At 36.9% G+C, this 21484-nt stretch overlaps 1 protein-coding gene across 1 annotated transcript in view; it reads right to left on the bottom strand.

Moving 5' to 3' along the window:
* Positions 1-21135, bottom strand: part of LOC150105661 (carbonyl reductase [NADPH] 3-like) — a 144471-nt gene extending 123336 nt beyond the window's left edge. Inside the window, exons 1-2 of the mRNA XM_090394982.1 lie at positions 20604-21135; positions 10838-10919 (exon numbers count right to left, since the gene is read on the bottom strand). Of these exons, the coding sequence (XP_090251108.1) occupies positions 10838-10919; positions 20604-20627 (106 nt within the window). The 5' untranslated portion in view covers positions 20628-21135. The remainder of the gene's footprint in view (positions 1-10837; positions 10920-20603) is intronic.
* Between the last annotated feature and the right edge of the window lie 349 nt (positions 21136-21484).

Here is a 21484-nt window from a genome sequence, read left to right as displayed (position 1 = left end):
ATAAATAACAGTGGAGATAATATGCATCCCTGTCTTACCCCTGATTTTACATCAAACCATCTTCCTGTATTTCATTCAATTTGAACTGCTGACTAACAACTATAATGTTCCATTCACCCCATATAACTGTAGTGTTTTGGAAAGCTTTTCTCTGGGCACCTTGTTGTATGCCATTTCCAGATCCTTGTCATATTCCCATGATTTCTCATCTATTTGTCTTAAAGTGAGAATCTGATCTTTACAACCTCTATTTGGACTGAACCCAGCTTGTTCTTCTTCAAGTTTTTTTTCCACAATCTTTCTCAACCTCTTTTCAAGTATGCTTGCATAAATCTTACCTGGAACACTCGGTAATGAAATACTTCTGTAATTCTTACATTCAACTTTATTCCCTTTTTTTTTATAGAATACTATATATACTATGAAAGCTCTATTCCAATCAGGGAATTAGACCTTCTTACCAAGACCTCTGAATTACAGTGAAGCCACTGCAAAACTTTTATACCTCCATACTGGTCGAATATCATCTACTTCAGCTTCCTTTCCACATTTCAAGTTTTTTAATGGCTTTTTCTACCTGAAATATTTATATGTACTCCTCTTGAAACTTTTCTAGTATGGTTCTGTCACTGCTTGGTTTATTTAACAGTAATTCAAGGTAATGACTTCAGATATCTAGGATATCTTTATCTTCAATTTTCATATCACCTTTATCATCTTTGATTACTTTTAGAGTACTCTTTCCTCCATTTCTAAGCTTCTTCAATAGCCTTCCAAACATTTTGCTGCCACCCCTCCTGATATTTATTTTTCATACTCTTACCAAAGTTTCCCCATAACTTTTGCTTAGCTACTTTTTCACATAGCTTAGCTCTCTTACATTATTTTCTCTGTATTCTTTTAGGACATTTACCGACTTATTTGCTAGGAACTTTTGGTATACTTTCTTCTTTTCCAGGACTGCTTCTTTAACTTCCTGTATCTACCATGGTGTTTTTATTTTTCTCTCCTTGCACACAATTTCACCACATACTGCTGTAGCTGAATAAATTAATGTCTTCTTCAGAGTTTGCCACTGAGACTCCAAGGTTTTGGTTCTTGTTTTCAATTTGTATAATTTTTTTTCAATAATGTTTCTATAGTCGAGTCTACAGTTTACCTATAAAAGCTGCTCAACTTTAATTCTTTTTCAAAACTTTCTTTTTATCCTTTTAGTACTAAGTAATGGTCACTTCCAATTTCAAATCCTCTGTACACTCTTGTATCTTGATCACTATCAACAAAGACGTAGTCAATGAGGCTTTTCTTATCTCTTATCATCTCTTCATGTGAACTTGTGCACATCTTTATGCTGAAATATGGTGTTAGTAATGACTAGTCTCTGTCCTGAGCAGAAGTCCAGTAAATACTTCCCATTTAGAATATTCTTATATGTCGTGGAATTCATTTCCTACTCTGATCTCAGGCTCACTTTTTCCATTTTTTTATGTCAGCTGCCTGTTCTAATGACTCAAAAATTTCTTCCACTTCTTCCTTCAAAGAACCCTCACCAATAGGCAAAATTAAGTTTCATTGTCCATTTACCCATTTTGAAGTCTGTCCACATAACGCTACTTGAAACTGCCTTCCAATCAAGAAGTTCATCTTCGCGTTTGGTGTTGAATGCTATCGCTACTCCTTCCTTTCCTTGATTATTATTGCCTGAGAATAACATCCTGTACTTATTTAGTAAGATCTCACCAGTTTTTTCATTATTGTCTTATTAATGCTAATTATGTCCATGTGGTACTTTTCCAATTCTTCTGCACGCTTGAATTCCTTTCCATTAACCATGCTACCGGCCAAGACGTCTATAGATGTCAAGTTTATCATGGATAAGAAGTGCATATTAAAATTGAAATACCACTGAAATATATGATGGATATGAAGCGATGAGGATGCGTATTTGATCCATAATGGCCGGTGAGGTGGTTAATACTCTTTACATTGATGGTTCCTATCTTCAGTTCTTCTGATGCTGGATTTATTCTTCTAGATGTTGAGTTTGAACTTGTTCCAATTGCAGACTTTTCGCTGTATGCTCTGGTTCCCTGATGAAAATAGCAGGAGCCTTGTTTAACTGGGCGACACCAAAGCCAGCATGAAATCTCATCATGTTGTACCATCATATACATTTGTGGTTTAAGCCAATAGAGAACAATTTGATTGGCTAAGTCCCAAATTGCCAGTCCATCCTTGTTCATTCAGTACCCAGTAGACACTTACTAACAGGGTGCACCACATGAAGGTGAGGATTGGACATTAGGTTAGAAGCCCCAGGTTCTCTGCATTCCTGAAAGGCGATGTGGAGGTCTCCTCCAAGTTATTTAGCTTTGACTCAATAATAATAATTATTATTATTCACACAATACTCATTGTACCACTCCTTAAACTCATTCACTATCAGGGTACTCACAACTGTCTCTGTTAATTTATTCATCATTTGCCACTTTATGAGCAAAAAAATTTAGTCTGCACACATCCTTAATACATCAAACATAATAATCCAAAAAGACTTCTTCTGTGAAACAATTTTACAATGTGAGGATTTGAAACTGCATTAAAAACTCCAAAAACAAAGCACTTGAATTGGACAATATAATGGTAGAGGCTATAAAAAGGATGCTTTCAGGTCACCTAGTAAAGAACCCCTTACTGCCACTATTCTACCAGGTGTGCATGGAGGGAGTCCAGGTAATAGCAGTATGTGAGGGTACTGCTGAGGTCATAATTTGCAGAGGATTTGGTGAAATCCTCCATATGTACAGCTCAATAAGGAATCGATTACTGCATATTCCATGTCCCTCCCACTTTCAAACCAAAGCAGAGAGAAATAGATGGTGTGTGGATAAATCCAAACCTCCCAAAGACTTCCAGGTCCACTTCACATATAAGTTGAATTAAAGATACCTGCCTAGTAGCAGGTAGCACTCCCTTTTGCCTCGATGATGGCGGCGATGCGGCATGGCATGGCAGGTACTCCACAAGACACCGGCAGTTGGGGAGTCAAACTGATCCATGACCACTGCACAGTCTCCCACAATGCACAGAGATTGGTCAGAGCAGGGTCCAGGGTGCGTATATCTCTCTCGACAGCATCCCAGATGTGTTCAATAGGATTGAGGTCAGGGGACCTCGGGGGCCAGCCAAGCATCCTCATGTCTGTGGAGTGTTCATCTACCCGCTCGGCCACAATTCGGGAGTGGTGGGCTGGTGCATTGTCTTGCTGTAGGTACAGGTCTCCTGCACTTGTCCCGTGAAAAGTCCAGTGTCTGCACGACTTCGGAGATGGAGTGTCCATACGTCTGACTCCGACTATCTGGTCACGATCGAATTCGCGGAGATCTCGAGTCTTCCCCATTCTGTGCTCGACTATTACTCAGACAGCCAGTACAAGTTCTGACGACATCTCCGTCATACGCCACTATTCCATTCGCCAGGGCGACCACAGCACCATTTCGCCAACACGGCAGGCAATTCAACTGCTCATGAGTGTATATATGTTATCTTAATTCCAACCTCAGTGATGCTCATTTTCACTACTAGTCTTCAAAACCACACATACTTTTCCTAACAGAAACTGAAATTTCAGCTTTTTCAAGAACTATTAGAACTACCAATTTACCCCATTTTTCTTAATTGCTCTCTTTGATTCTTTCATTTCAAAGGTAATATGGTGCATATATGTTTGCTCTGGTAAAACCATCCAAGTTTTCAACTTAAAATTTCCTCTTTATGTTGAGTTTCTTTTGCTGAAAATCTCTCATCCCCATTCTATCAGTGGGGCTGAGAAGTTTTCATTTCTTGTCTCTATCACTCTCCTAATGCCACCAGCCATTCTGAACTTCATTTTCACATCTGACAAGATGTCATCTCCTTCCAGGAGGTTGACTACCGTGAGCTTCCACCATGTACGGTTTTGTGCTTCTCTTTTGCATTCCTCATAGGACAAAAAGGTCCAGTCCTTAATGTCTTCCTCCTCTTCTTTTTTTTCCTTGTATCATTCTTTCTAGAAGTGTTTTTTGTAGGGATTCATGCCTTAGTATGCGACCAAGGTAGATGGTTTTCATTTTCTTAATGGTTTTCAACAGATTCCTATCTTCTCCAATCATCTCTAATATTTTTATAAATTAGTTTTTTTGGCAGTCCATGGGACTCTAAGAATTCTTCTGAGGATTCACATCTCAAAGGCTTTTAGTTTATTTTCACAATATTTTGATATTATCCAGGTTTCTGCTCCATATAGCAGTGTTGACCACGTAGCATTTTGACAGCCTAATTCTTGTTTTTGTGTGAATTTCCTTTGAGGTCAGAATGTTTTTCATGCTAATGAAGGTTGATCTAGCAATTTCGGTTCGTCTTATTATTTCCTTATCACACTTTCCATTCTCTGTAATTAGTTGACCCAAATATACCCTCTACTTGATCTAAAGTATTTCCCCTGATCTTAATATTTATATCGGGTATTTTCCCTTTTTCTCTTGGTACCAGAATGGTTTTGGGTTTTTTTTTTCACTTAACTTCAGCGTCTCTTCTAGTAGGTTTTGAAGATATTTTTTATTTTCAGTTAGCAGTACTGTATCATCTGCATATCTTAAGTTGTTTATATTCCTGCCGCCTATGCTGACTCCTTTAAATTCTTCTAACTACTGGAAGATAAATGCAGTATAGAGGTTAAACAATATAGGAGAAAGAACACATCCTTGTTTGACACCCTTCTTTACTGGGAATTCCTCCAAGATTTCTCCTGATATTTTTATTGAGGCAGTTTGCTCCCAATATAGATTTATCAGTAATCTGGTATCTTTACCATCTACTCCTAAATTTCTGATGCATTTGATTAGTTGTTCATGTTGTATATTGTCAAAGGCCTTTGTGTAGTCAATAAAACATAAGTAGACTTCTTCTCTAGATATCTTTCTATAATAGTTCTAATGTTGAAGAGTCCTTCTCTAGCTCCTTCATTTTCCTGGAAACCAGATTATGTTTCATTAATTTCCATTTTGATTTTATGTTTATTTATTTCTAGGATGATATATAACATAACTTTTGCTATTTGACTGATCAGACTGATTGTTCTGTACTCTTCACATTTGATTGTCTTCGATTTTTTAGCTATTGGTAGGAATGCGGAGTGCTTAAAATCTTTTGGCAGGTGTCCAGTTTCATATATTTTGTTACATATGTCAGTCAGTGATCTTATAGCCTTATCATCTAAAGCCTTTAGATATTCTGCCATAATTCCATCCATTCCTGGAGCTTTTCCTCGTTTCAGTTTCCTAATGGCATTTGTTAATTCCCAGGTAAGGATAGTAGGCCCCCTCCAAATCTTCTTGCATTGGCTTATCTATTCTATCATGATTGTAGAGTTCCTTTGAATACTCTACCCATCTAGCCCTTATTTTGTCTTCCTCTATTAGGATGTTTCCACTGATATCCTCAATGCAATGAGAGCCTACCCTTTTGCAAGATTTGCTAGTTAGCTCCCTAACTTTTTTTTCATTAAGTTCTCTAGTTTTGTGCTTTTTGTCCAGAAGTTCAATTTCCTTGCATTTGTTGTTGAGCCATAGCTCCTTTGCAATCCTACATTCTTGTCATTCATCCAGGGTTTACTCATTTTCTTCTCAAATTTGGGAATTGTTTGTTTTACTGCCTTTTTTATGCCCTCTTTAAATTTCTGCCATCTATCCTCAATCTCATCTTTAGGGTAAGGATACTTGGTGGGATCAGAACATTAACAGCAGTGGATTGTGTCAGTTCCTTTAAAAATTTATCTTGTATTTCTTGATTTTTAAGGAAGCCAAGATCATATTTATCTATGTTTAGAGGTTTCATTGTTTTCTTTAATTTTATTGCTGCTTTAATGACCACAGGATTGTGGTCTGATCCAATATCAGCCCCTTAGTATGTTTTGGCTTGCAAGATGTTATTCTGGAATCTTTTTTTAATCATTATATAGTCAATCTGGTTCCTATAGCTGTGTCCGGGGATTTTCCATATGTAAAGTCTTCTAGGAGGGTGGCTAAATAAAGTATTTGCTATTACCAGATTGTTTTCTTCACAGAACTGTATTAATCTTTCTCCTCTTGGATTTCTATGTCCCAGGTTCTGGTTTCTTTTCTGAGTCTATTTTAGCATTTAGATCTCCCATAACGATAGTTATGTAATCTGATGTAGTGTTGTTTATGTAGAAAGTATTTTACCTTGGGTATAATAAATGTTAACGATACCAAGCTATTTTAAACCTGGTTTTATTCCATTTCCCAAGTACTGGCTCCCACTGATGAGACCTCAATAAAGGTCGAAACCGGTCTGGGTAGTGGCCCCTTGCCTTTAATACAAAGCATCATACATCTCCTCTAGGAGATGTGCTTTGCATTATGGGTAAATATTAAGATTAGTGATCAGAGCTTACTCTACTTTTACCATGAGTTACCTTGGTCTTGCAGGCGCAAACTTGACTTTTTTGTCTGTTTGCTTACTTGAGAGATGGAGTAAAACCAGGTTTAAAATAGCTTAGTGTTGTTTAATGCATTTTGAATGTCTTCATAGAAACATTCTACATCTTCATCTGGGTAATAAGAAGCAGGTGCATATATTTGGACAATAAAAATATTAGGAAAGTTTAAGTGAAGCAAATCAGCATTTTAAGAAAGGGAAATCAAAAAGTGTAAGGTATGGGTAGTAGGGATTGCACCTCTGCCTGCTCAGCAGTTGCATCAAAATATTTGGTGGCTGGGTGGAATTGGTCTCCACTGCTCATGCAATTCTCACTTATGGCTCCAAATCCTGGGACCATGCCAAGTAAGGATTGCACAATCTTATTTTTTAGTACAAATGCTACTCCATTCCTATGACTCTCCACATGAGTATATAATTGAATGGTTCTTTCTGTTTATTTTTCCACTTGATTGGTCCATTTGACTTCACTGATACCAGCAATGTCAATTTTCATTGCTTCAAGTTCTTGTATAAGATTATCTAACTTCCCAGCTTCGTATAAGGTCCTTACATTCCAAGTTGCAAGCCTTAAGAGAAGATTCTTGGTTTTCAGACATGAAAGATAAGGAGATACCCTCCCTGTAGGGTTTAAGGTATCTTCGTCATATGCTATTTCATTGTATCCATCTTAAGTCCAAGTTTCTTTCTCTTCTTCCATATAATGTTTCCAAGAGACAAAAGTTACAGAGGGTCCAACTTTGTCTCTATTGCTTAAATCCGACATGATTCTCTGTTTCGTAGTTTACTACGGAAGGTTACATGGTGAGGTTCATGTCTCTTCCATGGTGACTGGCCACATCTGTTTTGTCTCGGAGTGTGCCTGGACTATGTCACATAGTTTGCTGGTCATGCCTTCATTACCATTGTCAAATTAAATTTTGGTCATCGGCTAACTCAGCCATTTCAGTCTTCAAGTGCAACAAGGAGGAAACACTCTCCTTCACTACAGCATAAAATGCTGATACCCTCACTTAGTTTTGCATGCCAGTCGAGGCATGGTCGCAGGGTGTGGCCGTTGGTGCACTCTACCAGCTACTTAGAGCCATAAGTGAGAGTTGCATGAGCAGTGGAGACCAATTCTGCCCAGCCACCAAATATTTTGATGCAACTGCTGAGCAAGCAGAGGTGATATCCCTACTACCCATACCTTACACTTTTTGATTTTCCTTTCTTAAAATGCTGATTTGCTTCGCTTAAATTCTCCTAATAATGAGGTAATTTTCTCTGATATTTTAATGTTCCCAACTCCACCTATTTTCCTTCTGCAATTGCACAGATCAAGCAGGAGGATGCTGAGACACTTGATTTGACAAGAGAGTATATATGGAAAAGTCTCCCCCCCCCCATCTCCAAGCCTTCTAGATTCACTTCACCAATATGTTTTTTTTTTAGTTCCAACCTCAATAATGTTCATTTTTACTTCTAGTCTGCAAAATCACACATAATTTTCATAACAAAAACTCAAAATTCAGCTTTTCAAGTACTGTTCACCAATTACATTCTGTTTGGGAGCCTCTGTATTTCTTCAATTTCGATGAATCCCTTTGGTTGGAAAGCCCTTTTGTTTGAATCTCCTCTAGGATGACAAGAACCTTTATGAGAGCTTTTTACCTGATGTGAATTAGCCAGTCTTATATGGAAGATGCAGGGTTTTTCTTCCCATAACTCAAGTTATGGGGGGGGGGGGCTCAGGATATTATGATAGTATGATGATGAAAGTTATATCATTAATAACTTCTGACAATTTTTCTCCAAATAAATCTGTTATCTGTCAAGACTCCAATATTATCAGATCTTATATTTCTGCCTGGGATGGCCAAATTTGTTAACAATTTACCCCAAATATGGCATAGGTCTGCAACATGGCATCTATCACAATAGCTCTTTCAAACTCCATCAGTTCCCTTCTCACAGACATTTCACCCAGACACAGCTGCACTGGCTTGGAAGCGTTATATTCCTCCAATTTATCAAAAAAAAAAAAAAATCAGCTAATGTCTATTTATTCCCGTATACAGGGAGTAGGCGAGGCCATCTAGCCCTATCTAACTTTGGAGACTGAGTGGGCAGTTCAATCTCACTGGTCCCAATCAGAGATAGATGGCCCAAGGCTATCACTAATTAAGCGGTACACAGTGAAGAGAGAGACGGCTCAAATGTGCCACCATCTCGTGGTCCCTAACACAATATATTTAATGTCTGAAATAATGTGGGTTCTACGGTCAATTTTCTTGAGTTTACAGGGCGAAAAACCCGCTTGCCCGTGCCAGAGATCGACTAACTCGGGAACCGGTCGAAAAAAGGCTTAGAAAAATTTCATCTAGTCGCCAACTAGACTCGAAACCAAGTCTTCCTTCATGCAGCCAAGCGTCGTGGTGTGCACATGCCACACCCACTGAGCTACACAGGCTCTTCCTCCAATTTATACCAGCTATAAACACGACTTGTTACATGGCACACTGCACCTTGCCCAGAATCCATTCACTTCTTTCCAAACAGTGTGTGTGTGTATGTGTGTGTGTGTGTGTGTGTACACCGTATTTACTCGAATATAACTTGCATATATCTCACACCCCTAATTTTACTTTATGGAAAAAGATATTAAAATGTTTCGCATATACCTCGCACACAAAAAAAAGTTTAAAACTTTAACAAATATATAATAAATGTTGGTATGGCAGTTTCAGATATTTTGGAAGTCGGTTGAAGAGAATCAGCATCGAATAGAAAAGATCATGCAACTCAACAAATGTGGGTTCGCATTTGTCGGTGAGTCGCATGATCCTTTGCTAATATCGCACCAATCATATGCATAGAGATGGAAGCAATCAGTAGAGGAAATACGGAGTGAGCATTGATTTCTACTTGATCTTTGATTGGGTGTGTGTGTGGGGGGGGTGAATGAGGTGAGGTTTAGGTTCTATATGGAGAGAATAATTCCCCCAGAAATAATTGCCAAGAATTTTTTTTAAAAACCGCCATCTCTAATGCACTGGATGGGAGCAAAGATGACACTATTTCAGTAGATGACTGTTTGTTTTAATTTAATTACAAGAAGCATTTTTGCTAAAGATTAAAATATACTGCATGATGAAGGCGAGCGATTGATCACATAAATAACGTTGATAATTAAAATTTAAATGCATTCATTTCGTAAACAATCTGAGCAATTATAAATTATGAATACTGAGGATGTAATTATAAATGTTGATTTAGTTTTTTCCTGAAAAACTTTAGTTTCCAAAAATCCCCTTATATATCTCACACCAAGATTTTTTTAACTTTACTTTTGGAGAAAAAAGTGCGAGTTATAGTCGAGTAAATACATTACACACACACACACACACACACACACACACACACCCAAGGTGGCCATAATTACAGGGCTTTGAACATCTCAGAGGAGATGTTCAAAGCCCTGTGGCAAAAAACGCATTGGATGAAATTTAACCAAACTTTGTGTAAGTATACTCTAGAACACGGGGTTTTGATTTACAGGAAAAAAAAAGTATAAAATTCTACCACCAGCAGACAATTGGAGCTAGAATCGCTTGATATTTGGATAATCTCACTGTTTCTACTGACAAGTTGGTGGATATATAAGGAAGACCAAAATGGATTTACATCATTCTGATAAGACTGAATTGCTATGGATCTCACCTTACTGGAACGTGCATTGCTAGTCAAACTTTACTTGACAAAGTTGCAGATAGGGCAATATCACGGCAACTGGACATGCCATACTCAACTGTGTGGAAAATCCTGGGTCAAATGCTGACGTTTTTCTCCCTACAAGATCTCCCATACTCAAGCTTTGCTTCGTGGTGATGCAGAACGTCCTGACATTCTTAGCTCGAATGGAGGTGGATGATTCATTTCAGTAGAAGAACAGAGTGAAGAGGCACATTTTTATCTGAACAGTAACATTAACTCACACAATTGCTGCTATTGAACCACATCTGTAAGTTACACAAACATGAAAATTGATTTGTTGTGTCTCTTCTAGCGATTACTGTTTAATCCCAAACCATGCACTTATAGTGCCAAATGTTGCCTGGTTGCAAAATTTCGTACTTTTTTTTTTTTTTTTTTTTTATATATCTATATAAATCAAAACTCCATGTTCCAGAATGTACTTACACCAAGTTTGGTTGAATTTCGTCCAATACATTTTTTGTTACAGGGCTCTGAACACTTCCTCATTAATTATGGCCATCCTGTATGTGTATATATGTATATCACAAAAGAGTCATATTATATTATAAAATTAAAAGCTTCTAGAAAATGAAAAACTTACCTGTCAAATATACAATTCCATCAAATTTTTTACAAAGATCTTTGGTGATTGCAAAACCAATACCCTTATTTCCACCAGTTACCTGTAGAAATAAAATATTCAAAATGGCAAAATAACTAATTTGATTTAATTTATATGCATGTAAAATCAAAACATTTTAATTTTACATGCATATACACATAATGGATATGAGTGCACATATCCAAAGAATGTAAATGTTAATGGTTTTCTCCATGACTTTAAACAAGCTAAAGTGAAACTGATAATTTGATTGTAAAGTTCTGTTAATTTTCTTAGATATGCGTTGAATATGGACTAGGTTCCAGGCAGCAGGATAGATATCAGTAGAATAGGAGAGAATAAAAAGATGACATAGTAGTCAACTCATAAAGACATAATGAAGTGGAAGAAATCTATGAACAAATCAAAGAACTATTGAGAAAGATGAAAACAAAAGAAAATGTAGTGATAATGGGAGACCAGAATGCCACAGTTGGAGAAGAAGAAACACCTGATATCAGTGAAAATTTTGGCTTTGGAACATGAAACGAAAGAGGATCGTGATGAATAGACTTCTGTAAAGAAAACCTTATGATCGTTAACATCTGGTTTGAAGTTTGAAGATCATTAAAATCATTAAATGATATCTCAAAGCAATATAATATGACAATTATGACAATATCTAAAGAAAAAACAAAAATAATGGCATTCAAAGGAAAAAACCCAATAAGAAGTAAAAGAGTGATAGATGATAAAATATTAGAACAAGAATACTTTCAGATACTTGGGATGCGATCTATCATACGAAGAAAAAGACAGACACTAAAATATCAAACTTTGTCAAAGTAAATGGCATAATAAATATATTTAAGCCATCCCTAGTACAAAAACACACACTAGAATCAGACTATATAATGTCTTGTCAAAACCAACTCTACTATACGGAAGTGAAATATGGACCATGAAAAGGAAAGATGAAAAATGAATTCAAACAGCAGAAATGAAGTTCCTCAGAAAAACAGTTGGATATACCAAGTGGGACCACAAAACAAATGAAGAAATCTTACAATCCCTGAAAATAAAACCAATTAATTACTACATAAGACAGTATAAAGAAAAATGGCTAGAACATTCAAATAGAATGGACAACAGCAGACTACCAAAAATATTATACAGATACAAAATAAGTGGGAAAAGAAGAATCGGAAGACCAAGAAAGAGATGGCATGAGACTGGAACAGGCCACTTGGCCTAAATTCCATGTTAGGAAGAAGAAGTCCCCAAGAGGAGAAGATACATTTGGAAGAGTCCAGGGGAACAAAAAAAATTTCAAATCAACTATATCATTGTAAAACAGCAGTACCAGAACCAAGTTAAAAAAGCTATGGCTTTCTTAGGTGCAGATAAAGGATCTGATCACAACCTAAAAGCCAACTATAATGGAAAATCCCCAAAACAAGCCCAAAGCTACAAAGAAATGGAATATAGAAATTAAAAAAAAAAAAAAAAATTCAGAATTTGCACCAATAAACATATAAACAAGCTCACACAAGGAAAAAAAAAAAAAAAAAACTGGGAACTACATATACCAACTGGAAAGACATGAAAACAATAATAAATGGCGCAACAGAAGAATGCATAGGAATAAAGCCACAAGAAGCGACAAATCCATGGATCACACTACTAAAATATTAAGCAAAATGGAAGACAAAATTGGAAAAATATTAACACAACAGCAGATTAATGATGTATAAAAACTCAAAAATGAAGTGGAAAGAGAATGCAGAAATATTTCCTTGCTTTATATGCAAGGAAATAGAAGAAACAGAGAAACTAGGAAGAGGTGATTTAACCTACGGGAAGATAAAAGAATGTTACACACAAACACAGAAGTATAACCACTTTTGTGCTAAACAATAAACAGGGAAACCCAATAACAGATCATGAGATAAAAAAGAAAAGATGTCAAGAATATGTACAAGAACTGTATAAAGAAACAAAATCACTTCTGAAATTGCCAGAAAAGAAAGATAAACTCATAAATAATATAATGCAAATTACTCGTGATGAATTTGACAATGCACAACTATTGCAATGACTAAGGCACCAGGCACAGATTGCATACTAATTGAACTAATTAAGGAAGCAAGTCAACAGGTAAAAGACAAAGTATACCAACTGATCACTGATATTTTTGAAAAAGGAACATGGCAAGAAGACTTTTTACACTCTCTGATGGTATACCCATCCCTAAAAAGACTAAATCAATAGAATGTACTCACTACAGAATAATAAGCTTAGTAAGTCATACATCAAAAATACTCCAAAAATAATATAAGACTAACTGGAATCAAAATTGGAAACCAATTTGGTTTCAGAAAAGAAGATGAACCAGGACGTAATTCTGGCATTAAGGCATCTCGGTGAACATATGATAGAACAAGGATGACACCTACATATATGCTTCATAGACTACGAAAGGGCATTTGACGTTTCATGGCATAAACTCTTCCCATTGCTGAGAGAGATGAGTAGAACAAATAATAAAGTTGATCTGGCGGTTGTATAAACAGCAAACTCCAGTAGTGTCTCTACAAGAGGGATGATCAGAACCAGATAAAATTGAGATAGGTATAAGATAAGGATGCCTACTCTCCCAATCCTTTTTAACACTGTTGCATACAAAATGATGAGGGAAGCTTTAAACAAAGAGTATGGAACTGTGATAAATGGCAAAAGAATAAATGTTATTAAATTTGCAGATGACCAAGCAATAATACCAGGTTGCTCTAAAGGATGAGAATATGCTAAAGGAATAAATAACAAGACATCCCAATATCGCATGAGATAACTTCACGAAAACAAAGGCAATGATAATAGGAAAGAAATCCCATACTGTGAACATCAGAAGATAAACCTATTAAACAAGTAACTTCCTTTCAATATTTGGGACAATTGATCACAGAAGATGCACATTGCCCAAAAGAAGTGAAATCAAGAATTCTACAGGCAAAAAAAGAATTTTACAATAAATATCACATACTCACATCAAAGCAAACTGACATTGAACTAAGAAAAAGATTAGTAAAGACCTTTATTGGAAATACCTACAGTTCTTTGAGTTGTGGTACTGGAGACCATTAATGAAAGCGAGTAGAAAAGAAAAGAAAAGCAACGACAAAGTTCTCAAAGAAGTTAGAGAAGAAAGAAGTATATTCGAGACCATAAAGAGGCAACTCAAATGGATGGGACATCTACTAAGGCATAACAATTTCCTCAAAACTGTAATAGAAGGGAAAATCCTGGGTAAAAGAACGAGGGGTGAAGACCAATAATGAACTTCATCAAACAACTACATGAAGATTTGGGAATAAGATATGAATAAATGAAGAGAATCACTGAAGAGAAGAATAAATGGCAGGATTGGTGTGCTACAGCTTACCAGTTCATGGACTGAAGGACCGTGCAATGATGATAATGCATTTTGTACTGTGAGCAGGCTGGGGATTTTTTTTTTCTATTTTTCATAAATTTTTATATATTTTGCATTCTTCATTTATTCTTTATATACTCCAGAAATCCTGCTATAGAGATCAAACATGGAACATTTTCAAGCCACTTCAGGCCTCCAATAAGGCAGTGGTCTCGCACCAGGCAATGTCATATTAGAGGCTTAATGGATTGTATATAGCACTCAGAAAGGATTAAAACAGAATACTTCCTATATTTCGTCTCAGTAACTGAGACATCTTCAGGGATTACAAAAACACTAATGTAACACATACACAAATACTATACAATACTAAGCCCAGCCACATGGGCGACTCTAAAGTCCTATCTATGTGGAGGGGCCCCCTTTAAGAGCAGTTGTAGGTGGCCTGGAATGTAAGGCAGGATCTCTGATGATAAGTGTTTCCCAAATCTTAGGAAGCTTAATGCAACCATATTTATTAAGTTTTACTAAATCACTTAAGGAATTGACAATGTAGATAAGAATATAAATTAAATTACACTTTAATAAATATATCCATTATTTCAGCAACGTTACGTTGCCATCTTCAAAAGGAACTTACAAAAAAAAACAAGGCACGTGCACGTAGGCACTACAACACGGTAACTGAGAATGAAGTGATATTGTTCTCCTAAAAGTCCTGGTGGTATCCCCTAACAAGCTGTGTAGGTGTTCTTGGCTTTGGGCTGAAGGTCTGCTGATGTAAGCATCCCAAATTTGGGGCAGTCTCATACAACCAAATTTGCAGAGGTTTGGAGAGTTTCTTAGGGCTGAGGCTGATTCCATGAATAGTCTTTCAAATTTGTATTTGGTTGTATGGTTGTATGAGAAAGCTACAGTAATACGGTGTATTACTGTAGCTTTCTTCCACCATATTCTGTGGCGTGTATCAGAGCATGGTCTGCAAGACCAGAGTGACTGTACTTGTGAAACCTGATGTAGTCCTTGTGTTCAGAAATTCTGATATTCGCTGTCCTGCCTGTTTGGCCAAAGTACGACAGTTTACAACTGCAAGGGACCTGGTATACACCAGGTAGGTCTAGGGGAAGTGGTTGGTCTTTGGTGGAGCAGATAAGGGATGCCAATTTTCTGTAAGGCCTGTAACAGGAGGTCAAGTCATGTTTTATTAAGATTTTGGTAATTTTTTCCGAGGTGCCTCGGATATAGGGACTGGTGATGGATTTAGAGTAATCCTTGTTGTGAAAGGGGGGTGGTGGGGGGAATTGTGGTTTGTTGGTTTCAATATTTTTTGGATTTTTTGGAGGGGTAGCCATTGGCTGAGAAAGTGTTGAGGATGTGATTTAGTTCAGTGTTTAGGGCCTTGTCGTTAGAACAGATTAGTTTAGCCCTGTTGTATAATGTTTTCACCACTCCATATTGTTGTGGGGGGGGGGGGGATTGTTGGTGAATGTACCTGCTTGTATGGGTGGGTTTTCTATAAACTGAGAAAACCAAGGTTCCATCAGCCTGGCAGGTGACTAGTGTGTCTAGGAAAGAGAGGCTGTTGTTTTCCTCTTTTTCCAGAGTGAACTTGATTCTGGAGTGTTGGGTGTTTAAGTGTGTTAAGAAGGAGAGGAGTGTATCAGAGCCATGTGGCTAAATAGCGAACACATCATCAACATAGCGAAGCCATATGGTTGGCTTTTGTGGGGCAGAGGATAAGGCTTTTTCTTCAAATGTCTCCATAAAGAAATTGGCCAAAGGTGGGAGGGAGTGGTGAACCCATGGCTGTCCCCTCTATTTGTTTGTAGAATTTTTCCTGCCCAAACGAAATAGCCCGAGTTCATTATGAACTGAAATAGGGCTGAGATATCGGGAGAAAATTTAGCTTCGATTAGTTCTAAAGTTTCCTTGAGTGGGACATTTGTGAATAGGGAGGAGACGTCAAAGCTGACCATTATGTCAGTATGTTGGAGTGTAAGGTTTTCTATGCTGGCTTTGAAGTGGGCTGAGTTTTTTTATGTGTGATGGTGTGTTGCCAGTATAGTGTGTGAGAGCATTGGCCAAAGCTAATTTGTATGTGGGGGGGGGGGGGGATCAATGACATCCACTATGGGACGTAATGGCACATTTTCTTGATGTATTTTTGGGAGTCCTTAAATACGAGGGGGGGGGATAGAGTTAAAGGGTTTTAATCTGTTAGTAACTTCTACAGGTCAAGAAGTGACTTTCTTAAGGAGCCTGTGAAGTTTTCTGATTTGTGAGTTGGTGGGATTGTATTCGATAGGGAGGTAAGTAGCCCGATCTAATAGAAGAGCATTAAGCTTACTTGTGTAGTCCTTTTAGTTATATTAATTTATATTCTTATCTACATCATCAATTCCTTAAGTAATTTAGTAATGCATAACCAATATATAAGCTTGTCTATGTATTTATTAAGGTTTGGTTGATTTCTGAGAACTGCTGCTGATTCTAAAAATAGTCTCTCTCTTTTTTGAATTTGCTGTGGTGGAGCATGGTGGTTTTTTCCCATGAGATCCTGTGGGTTGTATCCAAGACATGGTCAGCCAGGCCTGACTAACCATAGTCGTGGTTGCAGATGTATGACATGTTCCTCAAGGCAGATGGTTGCTGATCTGCCTGTCTGGCCAAAGTAAAATGGGTAAGATGGGTACGCATTTTAAAACCATAACAGAAAATCTAATCTTAAATAACACAGACATATTGTTGGTAAGCTTTGACTTCTCCTCAGTGTTTACCAATATTCCCTAAATTGATACCTTAACACGCTTAGAAAACGTTTTTCCTTTTGACATCTTAGATCTCTTTTCCTTTGCCATCAATTCTGGTTATTTTTCTTGGAAGAACAAAATCTACCAGCAGATAGAGAGAACCACCATGGGTTCCCCCCCCTCCCTTGCCAATTTTTATATGAAAGATTTTGAAAAGTGAGCCATTGACTCAACCCCCTCTCAAACCTTCTATCTGGCTAAGATATGTAGATGATGTGTTCTCTATTTGGCCTCATGGCCCAGACACATTAGACTCCTTCCTCAGTCACCTCAACAGCCTACATCCAAGAATCCAGTTTACGATGGAAAAGGAAAAGAACAATTGTTTACCCTTCCTAGACACTTTAGTTGCATGCCTTCCTAACCGTACACTTTCCTTCACTGTATATAGAAAACCTATGCACACAGGCATAGATTGTTTTCACAAACAATCCCACCACCACCTCTGCTCAACAATATGGCATTATTAAAACTCTAACCAAGACAGCCCACAATCTTTGTTTCAGTGGAACCACCCTTACAACTGAGCTTGACCACATACACAACACTTTCCTCTCCAATGGCTACAGCGATCACAGTATTAAAAAAATAATCAGTTCCTTCCCCATTTCCCGGTCTTCTCTTCAAAAAGAGTTTAGAAATGCCATCACCCTACCCCACATCCATGGCACATCAGAAAAAATAGCCAAGATTTTAAAAAAAAGTACAACCTACACACAGCATTTAAGTCCCATCGCAAACTTGCTATCCTTATCCATTCTACAAAAGATCCGCTCCCTCCTCTCTCAGTGCCTGGAATTTATAAAGTACCCTGTTCCCGTAAGCTGGCATACTTTGGACAGACAGACAGACAGATCAGCAACCATCTGCCTGGAGGAACACGTCATACATCTGCAACCACGACTATAGTCAGTCGGGCTTGGCTGACCATGTCTTGGATATAACCCACGGGATCTCATGGAAAAAAAACCACTATGCTCAACCACAGCAAATTCAAAAAAGAGAGACTATTTTTAGAATCAGCAGCAGCTCTCAGAAATCAACCAAATCTTAATAAATACGGTTGCATTAAGCTTCTTAAGATTTGCGAAACACTTATCATCAGAGATCCCACCTTACATTCCAGGCCACCTACAACCACCCTTAGAAGGTGCTCCACCTAGATAGGACTTTAGAGTTAACAACGCGGTTGGGCTTAGCATTGTATGGTATTTGTGCATATGTTACATTAGTTTTTTTTAATCCCTGAAGATGTCTCAGTAACTGAGACAAAATACAGGAAGTATTAAATTCTGTTTTAATCCTTTCTAAGTGCTGTATACAATCCATTAAGCCTCCAACATGATGCCCTCACAGCACTTAAGCCTCTACACACGGACAAGGCAATGATATTCATCTCCCACCTAATGTATAGGATATTATGATAGAACTACATGAAAAAAGTCACATCATTAGACTATTACACTTTTTTTATATAATCTTTGTCAAGTAGCTTTATTTTATCCTCCTATATGTTTCGCCAATTTTTCTATTGGCATCCTCAGGGATACAAACTAGTAAGCTAAAATGAAGGTTACAGACTAGGTTATAACTGATGGTTCTAATTCATACAAAAAATTGGTATCGTGCGTGACAATGTGCGTGTCTCGTTAACGTGATTTATTCGTTATGGCTCATGACGTAATTGTTATGAAAGTTCATTTCTTTGATGTTTAATGATCTGATAAGTTTTCCAAATTTCTGGTAAAATTAGACCTCGATTCTTGTTTAGGTTTTCAGTTTTACGGGCGACTGTAGCTGTTTCTTTAAAGGTTCTTGAATGGTAGTTATCTTCTATGTATGGCATAAGGCTCTTATCCCACTCAATGTGATGGTTAGTAGAGGCAAAGTGGCATGAAAGGCCTGAAATGTCTTGTCTGTTATTTCTGACATATCCTATGTGTTCTTTCTTTCTCGTTTCAAAGCTTCTAGAGGTCTGACCTACGTAACTAATACCACATGAGTATTAGTTACGTACTACGTAACTAATACTCATGTCATAGATATGTCATAGGTAGGATCTTCCGCTCCCTTCTTAAACACAGGCCATACACAGTCAAAGTAGCTCTAGCCAGAGAGCTTCAGCCAGCCTTTACAAGTGTGTGTGTGTGTGTGTTGCTTAGGAAAATTAAGTTGCAACCAACTTTTTATGAACGATGTTATTGACCAGTTCATAAAGAAGAACCGTAGGGTAGAATTTGTATTCAAGTAGCTAAATTGAAAAAGATAAAATATCATTTGTAAAATAAATGGTGTATTTGTATGATTAAATGTACATAAATTTCTAAATATATACTTTTAAATGGTCAGTAATTCATTATTACGCTAATCAGACTTCAATCACTCCCTGAATGATAACAAGAACAAGCGTGAATTTCAAGACCAGCATTCGCCCCTGATATAAATTTATTCATTTGACATCCTACCATACCTTCCATGAAAGCATTGGCAAGGGGTGATCCCATATAGGTACTTCTGTTTATAAATTTTGTCCTTCCAAGAGAAATAACCAGAATAGATAGCAAAGGAAAAAAAGATCTATGACATCAAGTAGAATCAATTTTTTTAAAAAAATAATAAGGTGTCATTTAAGGAAATGTTAGTGAACAGTGAGGTAATGTTAAAGCTCACCAGGATATCAGTATTATTTGCAAGAATCTTTAAAATGGGAACTTTTTTTTATATAGAATGTAGTATGACCAGTAAGGGGTGGAGATGAGATTTCACTAACTTTTTGTATAATTCATTGCAGAAGGAATTAGTATGTGTTGTATAAGTCTTATACTGTACTCATTGACAATATCTCTGTAACTGAGATAAATTTATGGAAGCATGAAATATTACTTTCAATCATTTCTCAGTGCTGTTTCACTCCATTAAACTTCTAACATGAAGTATATTATCAATGTTCAAAATTCTCTACAACGTTGTTTTTTTTTGTTAATTTAAAAAATATATTAATCTTGAATAAATTGAAACCTGATAACCATTCCTAAGAGTATACTAAACCACCTAAATTAATGACATATTTTGAAAGACTTCACTAGTAAGTCCACATTTATCTTTTACACTATACTGATAATCATCCAGTGTAACATATCGATATTATCAGAATTAATTTCTTCTATTAACCCAGAGCTGAAACGAGAAATTCTACTCAATAAGCACCTTCTAAATTTAATTAAATGCTGATAGTTGATGCAGTAACAAGTGCCAAAGTTTAATTCTGCATGGTACAAATAATGCATATACGAAATAAAATTTATGCACACTGAATACTTCATTCTATCCTGAAATTTAAAATTGTTTTTACTAAGGAACATTCCGCAATTTTCCAATAGATCCGTAATATTTACTGTTAAGAGAAAAGTCTGAAAATGCTTTGTCATCAAAATATCGCAAGTTTTTTTTAAGCATATCTTTAAGGTTCATAGATATATTTTTTAAATCTTAATGGATTTTTGAACAAACTTCTGAACCTTACCACTGCAATCCTTGAGGCTGCCATGATATTCAACTACTTCGTTAAAAACTGAAGTCGGTATACGTGCTGAAGTAGTACGTAATGATAACCAACCTAACTTGTGCGCGGATAACTGAAGATAAAAAAAATAATAAAACGGGCTTCTTTAGTCAAGGTCACGTTAGAAGATAATCATTGACAGTTTCCTTTGGAGGGCAAATTAGTCAGTGGAAAATAAATTTACTACATAAAATGTGTACAAGTAACGTATGCTAGTTCAGACGGAGCTTTTTTGTTTTTTTTCTACAGATCAAATGTAACGAAACTACGTAGTTATTTCAGGTTTCTATAATCTGGTGTTACGACTGGTGATGTCTATATGAATTTTGATCAAAGATATTTAATAATGGCATAAAGAGTGTTTTCAAACTTTTTCAAAATATTTAAAACGCGCGGCATTAGAGAATACCTGTGCTCACAACGACCCCCCTCCCTCTTACGATGGTATACATTTTTTATTTAAAAAAAAATCAGCTAACGCCTTTTATTCCTGTATATAGAGTGCAGGAAAAGCCATTTTAGCCTTATCTAACCTGTGAAGACTAAGGGGGGGGGGGGAGTGGATTTCAATATCAGTCGGTACAAATCAGAGATAACTGGACCAAGACAAGTACCGCCATCTCGTGGTCGCTAATCCTAACACTATATTTACTGTCTGAAAAAAAGTGTGGGTTCTACGGTCGATTTTCTTGAGTATACGGGATTAAAAAGCCGAGTTTCACGAAAAAAACCCGCTTTTCCGCCAGAGATCGATTAACTCAAAAACAGGTCACAAAAAGGCTAAGTAAAAGTCCATCCAGTCGACGACTATAATGAAACTTACGACGATCTCTCTTTGAGCG

Source organism: Typopeltis vanoorti, chromosome 6 (assembly GCF_054136105.1).
Source record: "Typopeltis vanoorti isolate ZY-2024b chromosome 6, IOZ_Tvanoo_1.0, whole genome shotgun sequence".
NCBI classification, from domain to species: Eukaryota; Metazoa; Arthropoda; class Arachnida; order Uropygi; family Thelyphonidae; genus Typopeltis; species Typopeltis vanoorti.
The sequence above is the reverse complement of the archived record's forward strand: the minus strand, read 5'-3'. Positions and strand labels throughout refer to the sequence as shown.